Source organism: Raphanus sativus, chromosome 1 (genome assembly GCF_000801105.2).
Source record: "Raphanus sativus cultivar WK10039 chromosome 1, ASM80110v3, whole genome shotgun sequence".
NCBI classification, from domain to species: Eukaryota; Viridiplantae; Streptophyta; class Magnoliopsida; order Brassicales; family Brassicaceae; genus Raphanus; species Raphanus sativus.
This window is the reverse complement of record NC_079511.1, coordinates 9,986,129-10,007,812: the sequence shown is the minus strand read 5'-3', so window position 1 is coordinate 10,007,812 and position 21,684 is coordinate 9,986,129. Positions and strand designations below refer to the sequence as shown.

General features: G+C 37.5%; 3 protein-coding genes across 3 annotated transcripts; 1 reads left to right on the top strand and 2 right to left on the bottom strand.

The window, feature by feature from the left end:
• Positions 1–731: 731 nt before the first annotated feature.
• On the bottom strand, positions 732–8,355 carry LOC108806048 (protein NRT1/ PTR FAMILY 5.10). The gene is made up of 5 exons (XM_018578071.2): positions 8,098–8,355; positions 7,798–8,015; positions 7,126–7,661; positions 6,980–7,054; positions 732–1,531 (listed from the first exon to the last, which is right to left on the bottom strand). Exons 1-5 carry the CDS (start codon positions 8,231–8,233, stop codon positions 811–813), a joined length of 1,686 nt encoding a protein of 561 aa, XP_018433573.2. The 5' UTR covers positions 8,234–8,355; the 3' UTR covers positions 732–810.
• Positions 8,356–13,307: 4,952 nt separating this feature from the next.
• LOC108806040 (patellin-2) lies at positions 13,308–16,302 on the top strand. Its single transcript, XM_018578060.2, has 4 exons — positions 13,308–15,141; positions 15,223–15,350; positions 15,451–15,586; positions 15,778–16,302. The coding sequence occupies exons 1-4, from the start codon at positions 13,429–13,431 to the stop codon at positions 16,021–16,023; spliced, it is 2,223 nt and encodes a 740-aa protein (XP_018433562.2). The 5' UTR covers positions 13,308–13,428; the 3' UTR covers positions 16,024–16,302.
• A 1,564-nt stretch (positions 16,303–17,866) lies between these two features.
• LOC108860032 (E3 ubiquitin-protein ligase ATL15) lies at positions 17,867–19,927 on the bottom strand. Its single transcript, XM_018633940.2, has one exon. It carries the CDS (start codon positions 19,559–19,561, stop codon positions 18,434–18,436), a length of 1,128 nt encoding a protein of 375 aa, XP_018489442.2. The 5' UTR covers positions 19,562–19,927; the 3' UTR covers positions 17,867–18,433.
• Between the last annotated feature and the right edge of the window lie 1,757 nt (positions 19,928–21,684).

The following is a 21,684-nucleotide window of genomic DNA, read 5'->3' as shown; positions in this document are numbered from 1 at the left end:
TTAGAGGATGGTTCATCACAGAAACGTAAAGGTTGGCTTTGAGTAAGTTGCATAGATGATACATCCCTAAGTTTTGAATTGTTTGATATAAGGTTTAGAGTTTGACTTCATTTTGAATTCAAGGTTCTTAGCGAAAGCGTTGGTATCAGGAGAATGAGGTGCAAAGCCATGTAATACTAGGGACGTGGAAGACGCAATGGCTTTGGTGGGTACACAAGAATTCTTCTATGACCAGGTTCCAACGGAGCTATGGAGCACTGGTCTCGCGCTTTCTTTAAGTGCAATGGGTCTGTCAAGCTTCTTGAGTGGTTTCATCATCACTGTGATCAATTGGGTTACCGGAAAAGATGGTGGCGGTAGCTGGTTCAACACTAACATGAACCGAGCCCATATCGATTACTTTTACTGGTTGCTCGCTGCTTTCACCGCCGTTGGGTTTCTTAGTGTTTTTGTTCTTCTCCAGGTTTATGTGTATCGCCGGGTAGATCAAGTCTAAAAATAAGAGAAGTGTTTTATCGATATGCATATTCGTTGTTCATAAGGCGCGAATGATATAAGATCATGAAAAGACTATACCACAAACTTGGAAAGCTATGCTTATGCGCATTACAAACAACATATGCATACTTACATTCTATGGTTTAAAACTACACTAAAATGTGCATTACATGCTATATGAGTAAATGAACATCTATATGACTAATCTGATCATAATCAACCATGGGATAATATAATTGTGCAATGAAACTGTATTTAAAAGTTACAGAGAAAGATACTACCTGCAACATTTTTACACGAGAGATATAGGGTTTAAAGGGTGTTGAGCCTCTTAGAGACGTAGGCCTTTGAAAAATACAAGTAAGAGGCTAAGCCAATGAAGCTGAAACAAGCAAGTAACCAGTAAAAGTAATCCAGATGAGCCTGGTTCAGGTTATTTGCGAACCAACTCACTTGACCAGATTGGCTCGTCGCTTTATCAATAACTGATATCATGAAACTGCTGAGAAAGCTACCAATACCGAATATGCTCAAGTACAGAGCCAATCCCACGCTTCTCAGCTCGCTCGGGACCTGGTCGTAGAAGAACTCTTGAAGACCCACCATAGCAAAAACATCCGCGATACCAAAGAGAACATACTGAGGAACTAACCACCATACACTCATTGGAACCGTAACTTCTGGTAAATCGATGAGCCCGTAATCCGCAGCGGTTTTAAGCCTTTTCATCTCCACTAGAGCGGCTATTACCATGGCAAGGAAAGAGAGGAATATCCCTGTGCCTATTCTCTGAAGCATGGTGATTCCGCCTGGCTTATGTGTAAATGATCTCGCGATTGGGATGAGTACACGGTCGTACACGGGGATGAAGATGACTATAGAGAGGCTGATGAAGGACTGGAGAGTAGCCGGAGAGATCTTGTAACTCGGTGTGATGGATCTCTCCATTGTGGCTCCTTGTTTAGTGAAGAATGTTGGAGACTGCGCGAATACAACCGCGTAAACCAAGCAAGTTAGCCAGATCGGAGCTAGCTGTTAAGTTTGAAGATATCGATTCACTGTAAAAGCAACAAACTCAACTTTCTATAGCAATTCCAATCCGTATTACAATCTACAATAGCAACTCAAGAAGCAATCTCTATCTCTCGATATCGATTCTTCTCTCGCGAATCCTCAATATGAGAATCGCCTCAAGTCTACGACTCTATCACTCTTGATTGATCACAAAACGGATAAAAGAATAATGAGCAACAAGCTCAACAGATATAAGACTCTAACGACTGTAACTGACAAACACTCTAAAACAATCAGAGACTTTCAACTATCTTATTCAAATGATTTATTTGAAGTTCCCGCCTCCAGCTCAGCGTTCCACTTCTTGTGCCTTCTCACTCTGTTTCCCCTGTTTCTTTCTCGAATAATAAACCTGCATCAGTGTATCAATACCCCCCCCTTCAACATTAAGCTTGTCCTCAAGCTTGAACAGTGGAAACTCTTTTTTGAACTCCTTCGCCAACACCCACGAATCATCATGCGACTGAAGCCCTTTCCATTTAACCAACAATTCCAACCCTCCAGTCGAATTGTAACGTGTTGCTACCACTGTCTCTGGTTGCACAACCACTTCCTGTAGATCATCACAGACTGGTGGTAACACTGACACTTGATGGTGATCCCCCAAGACTCTTTTCAACTGTGAAACGTGGAAGACGGGATGTATCTTTGACTCCACCGGTAAACGTAGACGGTAAGCTGCCTTTCCTACACGCTCCATAACCTCATAAGGACCGAAATACTTGGCAGAGAGCTTCTGGCACACTCGTCGCGCTACTGATTGCTGCCTGTACGGTCTTAGTTTCAAAAACACCGATGAGCCAACCTCATATTCTACATCTCTCCTGTGCTTATCGGCGTTGTTCTTCATCAATTGTTGAGCCTTGATCAAATGTTCTTTGGCATCTCGGAGTATATCGTCTCTTGCTTTAAGCATTTCTTCTAGCTCAAAGTTCTCTGTTGACCCTTCCTCATAGCGTAGCAAAGCTGGTGGATCTCTGCCATACAACACCTTGAAGGGAGATGTTTGAAGTGATGAATGATGCGATGTATTATACCATAACTCAGCCCAACTCAGATACTGGAACCAACGACGAGGATGACTTGAAGTGAAACAGCGAAGGTAAGTCTCCATCGTGCGATTAACCACTTCCGTCTGCCCGTCTGTCTGAGGATGGAAAGCCGTACTGAAACGCAGCTTCGTACCAGCCAGACGAAACATTTCTTTCCAGAATATACTGAGAAAAATCTTGTCACGGTCAGAGACAATGGACCGAGGAAACCCGTGCAGACGAACAATCTCCTTGATAAACTTTTTGGCCACATCTACTGCTGTAAACGGGTGACTGAGTCCAACAAAATGAGCACTTTTCGAAAGACGATCCACGACGACAAAGATGACGTTGTTGCCGTAGGAAGTAGGAAGGCCCTCCACAAAATCCATCGATATATCCTCCCAAACCGTCGATGGAATTGGAAGTGGTTGTAGAAGTCCTGCAGGTGACATTGTTGACGTCTTATGTGTCTGACACACTTGACACTCGCTAACATACCTCTGAACGTCCCTCATTAATCCTTCCCAGTGAAACACTCGCTGAATCCGCTTAGCTGTTTTAAGAACCCCCGAATGGCCTCCCATTAAACCGTCATGATTCTCATGCAGTATTTGCTGAATGAATTGAGAATCCTTTGGAATCACCAGTCTCTTCTTGTACCATAGACGACCATCCAACACCGAATAGCTCCTGTTAGTCGTTGTATCGTTCTTCAGTTGCTTGATAATCTCCTGAATCCCCACATTTTGATCGATCTCCTGATATAATTCTTGCAACTGAATAACCGAAGGAATCGTTAGTGCTAACAGAGCTGAACTTGTTGACTGTTCCACTGGTTGATTCATCCTGCTCAAAGCATCAGCTGCCTTGTTCTCAATACCCGGTTTGTAGATGATCTCAAAATCAAATCCCAGCAATTTAGTCATCCACTTTTGATATTCCATGTTCACCTCCTTCTGTTCCAGCAAAAATTTTAAGCTTTTCTGATCCGTGTGAACTATAAACTTGCGACCCAACAGGTAGTGCTTCCATTTGTTGATTGCCATTACCACTGCCATGAGTTCCCTTTCGTATACCGGTTTCTGCTGCTCCCTTGGTGTTAACCCATGACTGAAAAAGGCAATTGGTTTACGTTCCTGCATTAACACTGCTCCTAAGCCAAAACCTGATGCATCTGTCTCCACCACAAAGGTTTTGTCGAACTGAGGAAGAGTCAAAACAGGTGCTGTTATCATCCTGAGTTTCAAGGCATCAAACGTCTGTTGTGCTTCAGAAGACCACTGATACTTGTCCTTGCGAAGCAGCTCCGTTAATGGTCTTGCTATTGAACCATAATCCCGAACAAATTTTCTATAATAGCCTGTTAGTCCGAGAAACCCCCGCAGCTGTTTGATGCTTGTAGGCGTAGGCCATAGCTTCATAGCTGCTATTTTTGAAGGATCCGTAGAGACTCCCTCAGCAGAGATGATATGTCCCAGATAATCAACTTGTGTCTGACCAAATAGACATTTCTTTTGGTGCGCGAATAATGTGTTCTTTTCCAAAATCTGTAGCACCGTCTCGAGATGATGTACATGCTCGTCCATGTTCTTGCTGTACACCAATATGTCATCGAAGAAAACCAACACGAAGACACCCAAATATGGTCTGAACAAGTCATTCATTAGAGCTTGAAACGTTGCTGGCGCGTTAGTAAGGCCAAACGGCATGACTAAGAACTCGTAGTGACCATCTTGTGTTCTGAATGCCGTCTTCATAATGTCTGAGTCCACCATTCTTATCTGATGATATCCTGCTCGTAGGTCCAACTTAGAGAAGATAGTGGCACCATGTAGTTCGTCCAATAGCTGATCGATCATAGGTATAGGATACTTGTTGGGTATTGTTGCTCTGTTAAGAGCCCTATAATCGATGCAAAAACGCCAAGACCCGTCTTTTTTCTTCACCAATAAAACTGGACTTGAGAAAGGACTTGTGCTTTGACGTATGATTCCTGACTCGAGCATCTCTTTAACCATAGTTGACATGGCTGCCTTATGCGCTTGAGGATAGCGATAAGGCCTTACACTGATTGCTTCAGTTCCTGTCTTCAGTGTAATAGGATGCTCTCTTCCACGCAGAGGTGGTAATCCCACTGGTGGTGCAAAAACTTTCGCAAAACGTTCCAAAACCGTGATTACCCGCACAGGAATTGGTGTTGCTACTTGTGGTTGCACCTGGTGATTACCAAACCAAAGCTCAACCTCCTTCGTCCCTGCTGAGGTTGTGGATATTAGTGATTTCAAAGATTTTTGAGGTTTTGAAATCGTAGAGTCGCCTCTCAAAGTCACTTGACGACCCTTATATTGGAAACTCATCTCATGCATTTCCCAATCTACTTCGCATCTCCCAAGTGTGCGCAGCCACTGAATGCCTAGCACCACATCTACGTTACCAAGCTCCAAAGCAATGAAGTCAGTAGAGAACTGCAAATCTTGGACTTGGAATGTCACGTTCCTACAAATTCCTGCCCCGTCTACTGAGACTCCTGTTCCCAGCAGTACATTAAGCTTGTCGTCACACTCCATCCTTAGTTTTGTTTTCTTGGCTAGTGCAGGGGATATGAAATTATGCGTCGCTCCACTATCCAACAACACTATGATGGGTTGCTTCTCCAACACTCCTCTAACTTTAGTCGTCGTTAACGTTTCGATCCCCATAAACGCGTTGAAAGATATAGCCATCAGATGTGTGTTCTGACTACCTTCATCGCTAACTTCTGCTTCATTACCCTCTTCTAGTACCTCCATTTCTAGTCCATTGATCACTGTTATCACTTGTAATTCTGCGTTGGCACACACATGAGTTCTTGACCATTTGCCTGCACACTTATAGCATAGGTGGTTGTCTTTGCGGTACTGCAATTCTGCATCTGAGAGATGAAGACGAGGGCGTTGTTGAGGCTTTTTGTTTTGTTGCTCACTTGACTCGCCTTGACTTTTCGGAGTTACATTTACTGCCTTGAAAGGTGTATATGTATATCCTTTCTGATTTTTGTTCGGCATTGCTTTAACTGCACTCAACGCCTGACAAAGTAAACTATCTTCCATTTGAACCACTGCAGCCTTATGCGCTGTTAACCCCTTCGGTTCCTTCAGCCGTATGATCTCTTTCATTTCCTTCTTTAATCCCTTGTAGAATATGTTTACCAAGTTCTTCTCGTCTATACCAGTGACCTGAGCTCTCAACTCCTCGAACTCACTGATGTAGTCCTGTATGGTGCCCGTTTGAGTGATGTTGCACAGTCTTTTACCAGGTTCATCTTCGATTGAAACGGCAAACCTAGCCAGCATTCTTGTCTTGAAATCAGTCCAATCTGTAAACCTCTGCTCTGCCATCTCTCCCTCAAACCAGTTCAACACTCTCCCATCTAAACTCAACGAAATCAGCTCAAGCTTCTGTTCTTCGTTGTAGCGTCCTACACGAAAATATCTTTCCACACGAAATATCCAGCCGTACGGCTTCACACCATCAAACACAGGTAGTTCTATTTTTCTCAACAAATCATCTCTGTTCTCTAAAGATACACCAAGATCCCGATAACCTAACGGTTCATTCCTCCGATGATGAGGGGAATTCGAATTCGGTACCTGAGACACCGGATCGGATTGTGATTCGTGAGATTTGCCGTTCGGTTTGACTCGCTGGTGATTCGTCTCGATTCTCTCCATTGATTCCGCCATTTTGAACATGTGTTTCTCTAATAGATCGAATCGCTTCTCCCAAGCCTCCATTCGCGTAAACGATTCGTCAATCTTCTTCGACATCTGTTCTCCCGATGAAGCGAGCTGCTTATACGAATCGTTGAAGACCGTTAGCTCGTTATGGATATCTTCGATCGATTGATCCATCTCATCTATCTTCAACTTCGCTGCTGCTGCCGCCATTGCGAAGATCAATCCAGTCACGAACGCACCAGTTGTTAAGTTTGAAGATATCGATTCACTGTAAAAGCAACAAACTCAACTTTCTATAGCAATTCCAATCCGTATTACAATCTACAATAGCAACTCAAGAAGCAATCTCTATCTCTCGATATCGATTCTTCTCTCGCGAATCCTCAATATGAGAATCGCCTCAAGTCTACGACTCTATCACTCTTGATTGATCACAAAACGGATAAAAGAATAATGAGCAACAAGCTCAACAGATATAAGACTCTAACGACTGTAACTGACAAACACTCTAAAACAATCAGAGACTTTCAACTATCTTATTCAAATGATTTATTTGAAGTTCCCGCCTCCAGCTCAGCGTTCCACTTCTTGTGCCTTCTCACTCTGTTTCCCCTGTTTCTTTCTCGAATAATAAACCTGCATCAGTGTATCACTAGCCTAAGTACTGATTTTGCTTCCTCAAGTTCATCTAAACTACAACCATTCGTTCCGACCAGAGCTTTGTTGAGAAAACTACAGTTGTAATAAAAACCAAGATGTTACTATATAAGGCCGAAACCAAAGGAGACAGGAAGCGTTCTTACCTAAGCTGCTGCGACCTTGAATGGGAGATTAAACCAAGCCTCTCTTCCGCATCAGCTACATCCGAGACTGACACACTCCAGTTCTTCACAGCCGTTACATAAACACTCCCAATCCTCGCAAAAGCGCTTCTACTTTCTCTTTGAATACTAAACCGGTAAGTACTGGTTCCGAGCAAAAAAACAACCAAAGCAACCACCATCGCAACACAAGGTATACCAAACCCTAGAGCCCAGCTAAGATTGTCTTGTATGTAGTTCAACACCCACAGAGTCACCAAGGTCCCAAAACACATACAAAAATACCACCAATTAAAAAACGAACTCTTGGCTTTACACTCTTCAGGCTCCTTCTCATCAAACTGATCCGCTCCAAAGGCCTGTACACACGGTTTATGCCCGCCTTGAGCTAGAGCCACAAGATACAAGGCACCGAAGAACGTGATAACTTGAAACCTAGGAGGTGAGCATGAGGTGAGTGGGTTGGTAACTTTGCAGTCTGAAGGAATCATCGCAGATAGAGTCAGTAAACCAAGTCCCTGTTTTGTTCATCGACCGTTAAAATTCAGTTATTGACCGTTAGAGAGTTTGTTACAATCACTTTTTTTTTCTATAACTGATAAATAACCACACGGTTTACATTAAACCGGATGTACAATAGAGATAGATTCGTACCAATACGTAGAGAGCAGAGGCGGCGAGGATCGTACGGAACCGACCTAGAAACGAGTCAGCTACGAACGCACCGAGGAGAGGGAGCAACGACGCCGTTCCATACCAGGCGTTGACGTTAGCGGCGGCGGTCGCCGTGGATTGACCTAGCGGTCCCGTCAGATACGTTATCAGATTCGACGAGATCCCGTAGTAAGCGAACCGCTCAGCTACCTCCACACCTGCCGTCGTCGACAAAAGCAAAAAAATCAGAAGAAGGAGACGAAGAGTAACGGATTTTGGCGGGAAAACTCGGAGAAGTACCGATGATGAATCCGGCGGATCTCCAGCCTCCGGAGGAAGATCTGACGGCGGGCTCGTTTCTGTAGTCAACGGATCCGTCGACTGTTTTAGGAAGAAGCGGAGTTCCGGCCTCGTTATCAGCGCCGGCGATCGCCATTCTCGTCAGTTATTGGTTTCTCCGATTCGAGAAAGTCGTCTTCGTGTGTGGCTGTGTGGACAGTGTGGTGTTGCGTAGCTACAGTTGAGAAACATCTTTGTATTCTATTGGTTTCGTCGTCTTCTTCTATTGATTTTGGACTGTGTTTAACACGTTGTAAAGTTGATGTCAGTGATGGTGAAAGTAGTTAGAATTGGGCTTGGGCCTGTAGTGAGCCCAACATAATTGGTAAATTTTTGCTTCAACTTTAAATTTTAAAATTAAAGCTACAATTAATTATATATATATATATTGTTTAGAAAAATAAATAATACTAAAGTAGCAAGCTTGATCGCAATCACTCACTAGCTTGACAAAAAAAATGTGGTTTTGGAAACTCTTGCCAAGCCCTCTAACAGTGAAATACGACTTATGCGGTTACCAAACTGCTGGGAGTGTTTCCAATTGGAAAAAAAATTCACTCAATCATATTTGTGATCGCATATGAAATATTTTTGTAAATGTAATGGCCCATCTGAGGAGTTGTAAGTTGAAACTTGAAACACTGAGGTGTGTGATATAGGTGGTAGGCCTACGTGCATAAGCCCGCCTACTAGATTTTAAAACTATAAACCTAATACTTATCGTGACAGCTTCATTCTCTTGGTATTTCCCAGTTAATATTAGATCTTAAATTAATTTTTGATTTCTACAGATAAACAGACATTTGTCTTTGATTTAAAAGAATACAACGCACCAAATATGGGTCCAATTTTTATGTTATGGAAATAAAATCATTAGACAGCGTCTTTACGTGCGAAGCAGTATGTTGATTTTATATGTATGCCATCCTCTCATGATTTCATGCTTTTTTATTTATAATTATTAAAATAATATTATGTTTTATTTGTAGCAAAATGAATAATAGTTAGCATAAGATAGTACCATATTTATGCTTCAATAAGTCGTTGCCATGTAATTCTTGTTTAGTTTGATTTTTTAATATATAACATAACAAGTTCACATTCATGACTTGGATCCGAATTATATGTAAACCAGGTTTCTAGAAAGCGTGTTGCACAACTTGTGAAAAACTTTCTCGTACTTTTACTATATAGAGACGTGAACAATTTGAACAAACAAACAAAAAGTTGGTTTCAGTCTTTTAGATTGGTCATGCCTGAAAAAAATATTCTTGCATGGATATATTGGTAAACATTTTTACTCGAGAACGAGTTAATGACATGATACGTTGTTTCTTAGGACTTTCTTAACTATTAACAGGAAGAAAAAACACAAATGTTAATACTTTCGACAAATGACAACATAGCTCGACTGTTTTCCCGTTTTCTTTTGGGCTTATTTGTGTAATAATGAAAAAACAATTAGTTTTTTTGTAACTAAAGAAAAAGAAAAAAAAAACAATTAGTTTTCTTGAGAAAAGATAGAGAGATGCGTTTTTGCTTACTTAACAAATTTGGATTTTTTTTTGGTGGTTAGAGAGTGTAATTTCTGTTTTCTTTTCTATCTTGCAATCTTTTTTTTTCATTACAAATCTCTGTCTTTCTTTTTGTTTTGGTAAAAATGCAAATCTCTGTCTTTCCTGACCCAAATGATGTAAATTTGCACGAACAATCTATCTTGCAATCTTAATACTATTTAGGTTGGTTGTTTTGCATGTAATTGACTCGATTATGTTTTCACATGTAGGAGTTATATTCATATGTTCACAAAAATGGAACGAAAATGAAAATACACTAGTGTAAGAAGGTTATCGTTTGATTATTTATACACTTACCGAAACAAGAAGACGAAAACTCTGGTTGGAAAGAATCGACCTTTTTCTTGTATTATCCCAAACTCATTACATAGGTGATGATAATATGGTGTCATGATTTGACAAAAGCTACTTTAGTTATTTTATTGAAACCCTGATTAGCCCTTTTCTTTTTAATATGAACCTGATTAGCTCTTGCCTGACATATGATCTTCTTCTCCCAAAATATTCCACTTTTTTCCTCAAACAAAAACAAACATATAGTTATCATTATCAGTCCTTAAATTCAGAAGTTTTCTTAATGCAATGTCAAGGCATAACCCGTCTCTTTCGTGTCCTGGATAAAATATCCTTAAATTTTGATTTAATTATTCTTTCAATGTGAAACAGTAATAATATATAGTATTGGTAAAAAATTAAATAAATCACATATACTAATATTTTTTAAAACATATATCCGATATGATATGTTATATATTTAAAGAATTTTATATATAACTTATATAAATAATATATTTCATATAGGTTTACAATATTTTTATTTATTATACTAGTTATTAGATTAAAAATATTTTTTTTTTATTTTTTTAATAAAACATTATTATTTATACTATTTTGAATTTTTATATATTTTTAATTTATTTGTACCGGTCGAATCAGATATCCGATTAAAAATCTCAAAATTTTCAGATATTTTGAACATGGAATATCTTGGTGGTTACAAATTGAATCAAGTCAGATAATTGATTATATAGAAAAATTATAAATACTTCCAAAAACCAAGATTTCTATCTGTGCCTACCCCAATTGCATATAATAAGCAGCCGATCAATGATGTTATAAAATGACACAAGCTATTCAAGAATATCCTTCCTCCCATACAAAAGTCTGAAAATCAAATCCCCTATATATTATTTGAGGAGCATTCATTGAAAATAACCTTGTGTTAATGTGTGATTTACATGTGTGTCATTTACACGTGGCAGCTCCACAAACACTTTCATCCCTTAAATTTAAGACCCTTTGCTAACTAGAATAATTACAGAAATTGCCATTGATCAATATATTATAACTTTACTAATATAGTATAAGCTACTTTGTTATTGACTAACCAAACAAATTAAAACGTAAATTTTTAATGCTATGACTTTATTATTTTTCTATCTTAAAGATGAATGATTTTATGATCTGCAGATGAATTATTTTCTTATATACACGTCAAGAGGATTGTATATTAAACGTTGACCCCTAGACAAAAATAAAAAATTATGTGCAAAGTCTCAATCCTATGTAGTATATTCACAATGTTAGAGAATTCTATTATATATTCATCCAATTTATCTTGATTTTTACACATTATACATATACTTCACATTATTTTGTTAGTTGAGGTTATAACATATAGTATATGAATTTATTATATTTACGAGTCTGTTATGAAATTATTTGCAGTTTTTTTTATAAAGAGAAATAATTAAAACCAAACTATAACATGGGTTCTGATATAAAATGTCTAACTATATATAAAATGTAACCATCAAGAAGTTCTATATATAGTTAGACAATATATATATTTATATATATATAACGTGTTATAATAAGGATGCCTAACTATAGTGTTTACATAGATAGTGTAATGTATAACTATAATGTCGTCTATATATCAAGTATCAAATAATAATAAAAAAAACAAAACAAAACTGTAATTAGACATATACTGAATTCATATAACCTACCAAATTTATTATGTTAACTTAATCAATTTTAAAATGTCTAACCTACAAATCTGGGTGGCATTAAATAAAACGTGATTTGCAAAGACAAATGATATCGTGTTTGTTAAAAGGAAACTTCTAATAAGTTTGATATTTTTTTTTTACGATTTTGGTAACTAAATTTGCTGATTAAACTCTCAATAATCTGCGGTGCCATTAATTGGCTTAATTTCTGTATATTATTAGGGAGTTGATTATGGTTATACTCTTTTAGCAAAAACATGATTGTTTTATATAAGGAAATTATATTATATTATGGATTCAAATTTTTGTAATCAATTAATAATCGACTGAATTTTTTGAACTTTATTTTTTTCATATAAAAGGAAGTTTCATTATGGTGCCTATCTAATTTAGGTTAGTCTTAGTATAATTATCGCGCAAGTTATGTGAAATTAAATAGGTAATATTATCTTTAATTACAGCGATTTGGAGATAATTACTATTGCCCCACATGTATTTCACTTCTTAGTATAAATATGTGGTTTTTATAATAAAATCAAAATCACCACACACTTCTCCTCAACTCAAACGATTAATATAAATAATTTCACAACCAAACTCATGGCTTTTTTTAAATTCATGTCCGAATTTTATTTTATAGTCAAGTTAAGTGATCATAAATATGCTATTATTTTGAGTTCGACTGTCTAAAGTTGTTTTTTGTCTGAAAATATGAACCAAATATTTATGGGGTTGTAGTAGGAATATGATTTCTTGAAGAATATATGATAAAACCTACGAACGGGAGCAATGATTTCATTGACCATAAAATCCAGTTCTTTGTAGTAAACATGGAGTAAGTATTTCACATTTAAAATTAAAAGTTATGCATTTAATTAGTTTTATATTTTCTAAATTAATTTGGTAAGCAGCTATGTTTAGTTTGGTAAACTAATTCTTAGTTATTTCTTTGTATATGATTGCAAATCAGAAATTCTAAAGATTTTTTTCGTGGCATTTTGGTTTTATCATTTTTTTGCTTATAATTTGTTTCTTGCGTAATTTATTTTACTACTATCTATGTTTCTTTCAATATTATAATCATACTTTTTATTATGCAAACAATAAATCTATTTTATATGTTTTGTTTTGAATTAAATTCGAAATAAATAGGTTGAAATTATTGCATACTATTATATATTTTAACATAAATTAAATCTAATTAACACATAACCAATTACACAAGTTTGTTCTATAAAAAAATATTCGTACATTGTATATACATTCACAGTTTCGTTCGATATGTACCATTAGATCTAATATTTGTGTTTATAATTTTGAAAATTTCTAATATCGTTAGATTAAAATAAAAATCTTCCACTCCGCAAAGGGTGCGGATTATCACTTAGTAAGAGAACCTAGTAAGAGAGAATATGATTAACTACTGGTTAAAAAAGAAAGTTGTTAATTAAGTTATGATTTAAAATTGGGATGTGCGATCCTTTGAGACGGCCGTTTTAGAGAAAGAAAAGGGGACCCACTAAGAAAAGTATCGAAGAAGTAGCTGTCTTAACAGCTCCGACCAGACTGTTTCTCTTTTGCTCTCATAGAACATCTCCTCCATTTTCTCTCTTCTTTTTTTATATAAAGACATCTTCTCTTCTCTCTTCTCTCTCAAAATTCCATCTCTTTCTCTGATCATTGAGAAGTCAGAATCAATCATGGCTCAAGAAGAGATACAGAAGCCTGCTGCTTCAACCACCACTGCTCCTGTTCCGGCAAAGGAGGAAACTCCTGTCGTGCCGCCGGTTAAGGAGGTTTCTGCACCTGTTACTACGGAGAAATCAGTGACAGCGCCTGCTCCTGAGTCCAAGGAGGAGCAAGTTGTGTCTGAGAAAGAGGCGCCTGTTACGGTGACGGAACCGGAGGTTACGGTGGAGGAACTGGAGGTGACTGCGGAGAAGGTTGAAGAGATCGTGACGGGACAAGTGATCGCGCATGCAGAATCGTTTAAGGAGGAAGGCTATTTGGCTTCAGAATTGACGGAAGCTGAGAAGAATGCGTTGGCTGAGTTTAAGGAGATGGTGAGGGAAGCTTTGAACAAGCATGAATTCACCGCTCCACCGCCACCTCCGGTGAAAGAAGAGACAGTCGAGGAGACGAAAACAGAGGAAACAGAGGAAGTGAAAACAGAGGAAACAGAGGAAAAATCGGCAGTGGTTGAGACCAAACCAGAGGAGAAATCTGCTGCTCCCACCGCTGCAGAGACCAAGACGGAAGAAAAATCCGCCGTTACTGCTCCAGAAGAGACCAAACCAGCTGCTCCTGCCCCCGCAGAGATCAAGAAGGAAGAAAAAGCGGTCGCTCCTACACCTGTAGAGACCAAACCGGCTGCTCCGGTCGTAGCAGAGACAAAGAAGGAAGAGACACCAGCTCAGGTGGAGACCAAACCGGCTGCCCCGGTCGTCACAGAGACAAAGAAAGAAGAGACACCCGCTCCGGTAGAGACCAAACCAGCTGCTCCAGTTACCACTGAGACCAAGAAGGAAGAGAAACCGGTTCCGGTAGAGACCAAACCGGCTGCACCAGTCGTCACAGAGACCAAGAAGGAAGAGAAACCGGCTCCGGTAGAGACCAAACCGGCTGCTCCAGTCACCACTGTGACCAAACAGGAAGAGAAACCGGTTCCAGTAGAGACCAAAGCGGCTGCTCCAGTGACCACTGAGACCAAACAGGAAGAGAAACCGGCTCCGGTAGAGACCAAACCGGCTGCTCCGGTCACCACAGAGATAAAGAAAGAAGAAGAGAGAGAAGAATTGGTAACAATCGAGAAGGCTTTCGCTGCTGAAGTAGAAGAAGCAACCAAAACGGTCGAAGCAATCGAAGAATCGATCGTCTCCATCACTCTTCCGGAGACAGCTGCCACAGTAGAGCCAGAAGAAGTCTCAATCTGGGGCATCCCACTTCTCCAGGACGAAAGATCCGACGTCATCCTCCTCAAGTTCCTCCGAGCCCGCGACTTCAAGGTCAAAGAAGCCTTCACCATGCTGAAAAACACCGTCCAGTGGCGCAAAGAAAACAACATCGACGACCTCGTGGAAGAAGATCTCCAAGGAGTCGAGTTCGAGAAGATGGTTTTCACTCACGGAGTTGATAAGCAAGGACACGTTGTGATCTACAGCTCGTACGGTGAGTTCCAGAACAAGGAGATTTTCTCAGACAAAGAGAAGTTCAACAAGTTCCTCAAGTGGAGGATTCAGTTCCAAGAGAAGTGTGTGAGGTCTCTTGACTTTAGCCCCGAGGCTAAGTCCTCGTTTGTGTTCGTCAGTGACTTCAGGAACGCGCCAGGACTCGGTAAGAGATCATTGTGGCAGTTTATCCGACGCGCCGTTAAGCAGTTCGAAGACAACTATCCAGAATTTGTCGCTAAGGAGGTAAAGATAGCAATATTTTTCATCATGATAACAATTAATTTTTTTTTAAATGTTAATATGAATTTGAGGGGTATGTTTCAGCTGTTCATTAATGTCCCATGGTGGTATATTCCTTACTACAAAACATTCGGGAATATCATTATATCTCCACGGACAAGGAGCAAAATGGTCCTTGCTGGTCCATCCAAATCCGCTGAAACCATATTCAAGTATAAATAATGTTTTCGTTGAAACTTATGTACTACGTTAGATTTAATGTTTCTCTTCACACACTAAGCTTTATATACTCTGTTTTTTTTTATGAAACAGATATGTAGCTCCTGAAGTTGTCCCGGTTAAATACGGTGGACTCAGCAAAGAAAGCCCATTCGCTGTTGAAGATGGAGTCACCGAGGCCGTAGTTAAATCCTCAGCTAAACACACTATTGAATTGCCTGCTTCCGAGGTACGTATGATCTGATCTCAGTTGTTTGTTTGCGTTACAGTCTTACATTTAATGTCTATTTTTTTACATGATAACGTAATGCTGAAACAATCGAGTGTATGTTATTTTCCCCCTTGGAGTGATGGTATATGTATTGATTATTAATTGTGTGGACCGTGTTGATTAATTATGAGGATTATTGCCACTACTAGGGTTCCACGCTATCCTGGGAGCTTAGGGTTCTGGGCGCGGACGTGAGCTATGGAGCTCAGTTTGAGCCGACCAGCGAGTCAAGCTACACCGTGATCGTCTCTAAGAACAGGAAAATCGGTTTAACTGATGAACCCGTGATAACCGATTCTTTCAAGGCGGGTGAACCAGGAAAGATCATCATTACGATTGATAACAATACGTTTAAGAAGAAGAAGGTGATCTACAGGTTCAAAACGCAAGCATAAGACTATGTCACGATCTTAAAAGAAAAATGGTTATTGCGTACAAGTTTTAATTAATTTAAATTAGAATTTTATTTGTTTATGTACTTTTAAAAACCTCAAAAGGGGATTGTGCTTTTGTCAATGGTTTTGATTTGCTTTGGTGATGGGATTTTTTTTTGTTAATGATTTTTATTTATACAAATGTGTGAGTGCTGAGATGTGTTTACTTTTTTTTAGAAATAATGAGATGTGGTTACTTGACAATTTTCTTTTGGTTCGAAAAAAGTATTTGATACATTACTTGATGATTTGTGTTTATTTGAAATTATGTTTGTGTTTTCAAGTTCAAGAACCCATCTCGCGTCAGATAATTACGTGAATCAAGTATTTCAGACTGGTTTTGATATACAATCCTAAGTCATATGTTTTTATGGAGTAGGATAGACTAATCAATTTTGGTTTATAAACTATAATAACCAGAGGTAAAGTGTTCATTGTTCAAAGTTAGCATTTGTGGCTTAAGGTTTTAGTTTTCTCATGCTATATATAGTATCTTTTATATTTACTATGCATTAATTAATCAGTTTGAATTCACCAATCTTTAATTCGGTTTAGGGTTCAGAATTTATAGTCTGGAATTTAGATTTATGATTTATGGTTTCATGATTTAGGATCTAAGTTTTAGGTTTAAATTTGTAGAGCTTTGAAAATTTGTAAAATGAGAAATAAATCCATAGAGAAACAAAGTACAAAAAAAAAGACAATTAAACACACAAACACTAAAGATATTAGGACTTAGAAACGACAGCACCAAAACATGAAAAATGATTGGCCACACTGGAAAACGATACATGAGCCCTAAGAGAAACACACACAAATAAGTTATTAGCAGTTGAAAGATGGATTACTCGTTCAAACGTGTCATATAACATGTAAAGCCATCATAGTAGCTTCAAAGATAATTAAAACTTACACATGGGCAGCTTACTAGAACAAAGGCAGCTCCACATATAAATAAGAAAATTCAAAAAACTCAGGATTATTTTACGAGGTTATAGTAGAATCCTTATATGAGGTTAATAGCTAACGCTTTTTAATCTAGGATTCTTTTTGTTCGCATAATCTACTAAGTGTGTGTTAAATCCGGTAAAACCGAACCAGTTAAAACCAAATCATACTGAAATAGAAAAAGTAACTTGGATTTGGTAATACCGAATATACTGAATGAATGTCATTTCAAAAACCGCGGTATATGAATATGGTTTGATATATATACTGATCAAACTAAATAAATCAATCAATTAAAATATAATAATATAAGTATATGTAAATTATATAATATAATTAATAATATATACATAATTTATTTTAGTGATATGATCTTTATACTTGAATGATGATTTTATTAATTTAGTATTAAAGATTATTTCTATTTTTATTAAATTTAACAAAAAATAACTTTTACTTTTCATTGACAAATATATATTAGTTATTTAACAGTATTATGAATCACTAATATTTTTATATTGAAATATTAATATTATTAACTAAATATATTTACTAATTATTTAAATAGTAAAATAAAAATAATCTATTTAAAACCAAATTATTGTCGTGTTGTATTAAATTTAAAGCTGATATATAATCATATAAAGTAAAATTTACAAAATATTACAAAAGATAAATACATTTATGGTTTTTGGTATAAAACTAAATAAATCGAAACAGATAATATATAAACTGAACCAAACCAAAGTAGATATGAATTTAATATGGTAAATATTTTTTATAAACCAAAATACTGAAAAAATAAATAAAAAGAATCGAACCGAAACTGAACCGATATCCGAACTGAACACTCCTAGCCTAGTGTGATTTCCTTATATGAGGATATTAGCTAACGCTCTTTAGGATTCACTGATTTTCAATTGAGAATGACCTGCTTCCTGCATCGTATTTGATCGGATGCATCTGAAAGTCGGTGCAATTTACAGAATACGCCCAATTGATATAGTTCCGGAAGGTGGTTCCTCATTTTATTCCCGGACTATAATCACATAATACACTCATCTAATAACTTACGTTACTCACCTGTACTTTGTATCCATCTCTTGTCAGTATTCTTGGAAATGATCGGTTTTCTCGATGATCTAGTCATAGCCCTTTTTCCTCTCCATGTTGCTGCCCTCTATCTATCCGTTCTCTATTTCCGTCATGGTCGTTTTGAACTTTTGGTTAATGAATCTCTCCGTAGTTTTAACATATAACTTAGTAATGGTTAGCCCTCTCTCAAAAAACTTAGTAACATGGTTTTCTTGTTATGTTTGATGTTTTGACAGTCAGAAAACTTAGGATAAACCAAAAACATTTATTTCATTTCAGCAGAAGGAGGTATTGAATTTCTTGATTAAGAAATTATATACACAGCCGTCTACACAGAACTCGCATCACCGGATCGTAGGTAAGAACGTTCACCTACATTGTTTTTTCCAGTGAATAACCGATCAAATGGTGACCTTATTGCTAAAAGCAAACTTTTGGGTGCACCAGTACGTTCCTGATAATCATCTCCCCCGTTGATAACCCCACTCGGAGACCTGCTGAAGCCGGTCCGGTACGGAGGAGTGATAGAAAAAGGTCTTCGGTCGAACCGACCGTCTTGATCGAACCGTTCAAAATAGAAATAGTTTCTTTCATTCCCTAGGCTTCCCGTTCTGTACCCTCGTATCGAGCTCCTCACTTGAGGTAGCGCAACGGGGCCTTTTGACCCTTGGTTCACGAGCTGATCATGTATCTCCTGCGGTAACCTTAGCGTGAACCGGTCTAGATTCTCCCCGGTCTGACCGTAAGAACTTGACCGGCTAAACAATCCGGCTAGTTTCCACCCAGTAGACATGGACTTACGTGGCATGCTTTGGTTACCTGTCCAAACCACTGAGTCAAGTAACCGCTCGTCCGGAGAAGCCAAAGCCATTCTCCGGTTATCATTAACAATCGACGTTAGAGGAGAGCTCTGACCGGATTCCCTAGCTAAACCGGAGATCTCGAAGGAAACAGACTCACCCGGTGCAGGAACGAGATTGGCGCGGCAGAGGGGACACGTGGCGTGAGAACTTAGCCAAGCATCTATGCAACCGGGATGGAACACGTGGCAACATTGAGGAAGCAAACGCAGCGTTTCATCGTCTTCGAACTCGTTGAGGCAAACGGGACACTCCAACGCTTCTTTGCCGATTCTCAACGTCTTCACGGTAGAGTAACGAAACGTCGGAAAAGTTTCTATGACAGAAGCGTCGAGTCCACGTGGCGTTTGCTGCCTAACGTTAAGCCAGTTTCCCGGGTTGCCGGATCTTCCGTCCTCGATGCCTAGAGCTTGCTCGAGACACCTTCGCATGTAGACGGAGATACATCCGAGTGAGAAAAAAACGCTGACGAGTACGATCATGACTATAGCCGTGGTTGGATTGAAACCTGCCCCTTGTTCACTGCTGCTCTGAGCGGCAACGAACCGTAACAGAAGCAAGAAAGAAGAGTAGAAGCCTAATCGTGACATGACCATAGTTTAACAATCTCCGGGCTTCATGAGGATCAAAGTTCTGTCGTTATGGATCTATGGTTCCGGCGGGGTGAACGTGTAATAAAATAATTAAGGGGTTTGCTTAGCTTAATGACTACAAGATGGTTGACTTTTTGAGATTGTACCAATGCACTACTATTCATAAATTCTTTTTAAGGGAATATTAATGAAGCACAATTGATGGTCGAAAATATAGGTGGCATAAGAAATTATGATGGAATAAAGAATTTGAAGTGTTACAATTGCTTCTAAAAATCAATATTTCATATTTTCAATGTATGTAATAATGAAAAATTATAAACTTCAAAAACATTAATTGTATTTACTGAATTTTAATTTTTAAAAAATCATAAAAATAGTTAAACACAAAAATAAGAGAAATTGCCAAAAATACCATTTTCATAGTACCACTTTTCATGTTTACACTAACCACTTTTACCACTACTTTTAATGAAGGGTTTAGATTTGAACATTTAGGATTTAGGGTTTAGATTTTATGTTTTAGGGTTTAGATTTGATGTTTTAGGGTTTAGGGTATAAAGTTTAGGGTTTAGAGTTGAGGATTTAGGGTTTATAGTTGAGATTTCAGGGTTTAGGGTTTAGGATATTGAATTTAGGGTATATAGTTTAGGGTTTAGGGTTTAGAGTTGAAGATTTAGGGTTTAGGGTTTAGAATTGGGGGTTTAGGATTTAGAATTTTGGATTAAAATTTTGAAAAGCATATAAAAACAAAGATATAAGAGTCTTTAACATTTTAATAAAAAAGGTATTTTTGAAAATGTGTATTTAGTGGTGGTAAAGATGAATAATGGTACCTTCAAAGTGGTATTTTTGAAAATTCCCCCAAAAATAATGTATTAATTGTCAAAATTTTACGTGTTTTTTTAATAAGTGAAACTCTAGAATATACATAATTTTAAAACGGAAAATATTATAGTACAATTTTTATTGTGCTTTTAAGTGAATCACCACTTTTGTTTTATTTATCACCATTTTTGTCATCTTGTGTCTTATTTCCATTTCATATCAAATGTCATTTAAGATTTTAAATTCTGTTTCATTATAAATATTGTTTTACATTTTAAATGTAAACATTAAATGTTTTTTCTAATTTTTATTCTTACATTTAGATCGTTAGTTAATAAAATCAAGCAAAAAATACTAAGTAATTGTAAAATAGAAAATTTAATCATTTTGTTTAATCTGTGTGCAAAAATTTTAAACAATACTTATAATACAACTGACAGAGTATTATTTTCTGTAACCACGATGTATGTTTTGCTATTATGATACTTTCAAATAGATATTATCACCTATTAAAGCAATGCATTGTTTGTAAATTATTTTTGTGATAAGTTAATTTAAAACACCATGCACAAGGGGGATAAGTGGTTATGTCATTGCTAGTTTGTTGTCTTAGAACAGAAGATCCACATATCTTCCGAAATGACAAATCAATACAAACGAGATCAAAGCTAAAGTTATCCCTAGCTAGCAAGTCAACTTTAACATGCCTTACCATTATAAAGAAGGTCTTAAGTCTTCTTAACCATCGTAGGCCAACGCAATTACAGAATGACAATGTTGTATGTGTGATTAGATTATATTAAAATAATTGGTCACACTTGCATCATCCATCATGCTCATATCCCATGTTGTGATCACGTCGCCTCCAAGGCTCCAACTGTTTAATTTTGATCATTTTAACGGGATTAGTCTGTATATTGATATGTATATCTGATCAAATTGGTGTGGAAAATTAGTGGAGATCTGTATATCATACAATACAATAACTTGGACAACTGGCCTCATTTATTTTATACTTACTTTGGATAATATGAGGTCATTCAAATAAAAAAAAACTTTCATTCAGGACGATTTCAACATAGAAATAAGTCCGCAAAACATAAAAAAGCATTTAAAATACTTATATGTATCTGATCACTGACCAAATGCATTCTAATAAAACTCAATCGAACATATTAAATTGCTAACTGTCTGATCAGATAACGTACATAAATTTCTCTATCGATTAGGTTTTAAATAGTTTTAATATTTAATAGTGGAGTGGCCATCTATAAGATATGAGATATTTGTCCCTAATA

What these genes read in the sequence shown, in the direction of transcription:
- LOC108806048 (XM_018578071.2), bottom strand. Translation starts at nt 8,233, where the DNA reads ATGGCGATCGCCGGCGCTGATAACGAGGCCGGAACTCCGCTTCTTCCT. An exon ending in ATCCGCCGGATTCATCATCG is followed by an intron (nt 8,016 to 8,097) that starts GTACTTCTCCGA and finishes CGACGACGGCAG; the next exon opens with GTGTGGAGGTAGCTGAGCGG. An exon ending in CCTCTGCTCTCTACGTATTG is followed by an intron (nt 7,662 to 7,797) that starts GTACGAATCTAT and finishes TGAACAAAACAG; the next exon opens with GGACTTGGTTTACTGACTCT.
- LOC108860032 (XM_018633940.2), bottom strand. Translation starts at nt 19,561, where the DNA reads ATGGTCATGTCACGATTAGGCTTCTACTCTTCTTTCTTGCTTCTGTTA.
- LOC108806040 (XM_018578060.2), top strand. Translation starts at nt 13,429, where the DNA reads ATGGCTCAAGAAGAGATACAGAAGCCTGCTGCTTCAACCACCACTGCT. An exon ending in TCCGCTGAAACCATATTCAA is followed by an intron (nt 15,351 to 15,450) that starts GTATAAATAATG and finishes TTTATGAAACAG; the next exon opens with ATATGTAGCTCCTGAAGTTG. An exon ending in TTGAATTGCCTGCTTCCGAG is followed by an intron (nt 15,587 to 15,777) that starts GTACGTATGATC and finishes TGCCACTACTAG; the next exon opens with GGTTCCACGCTATCCTGGGA.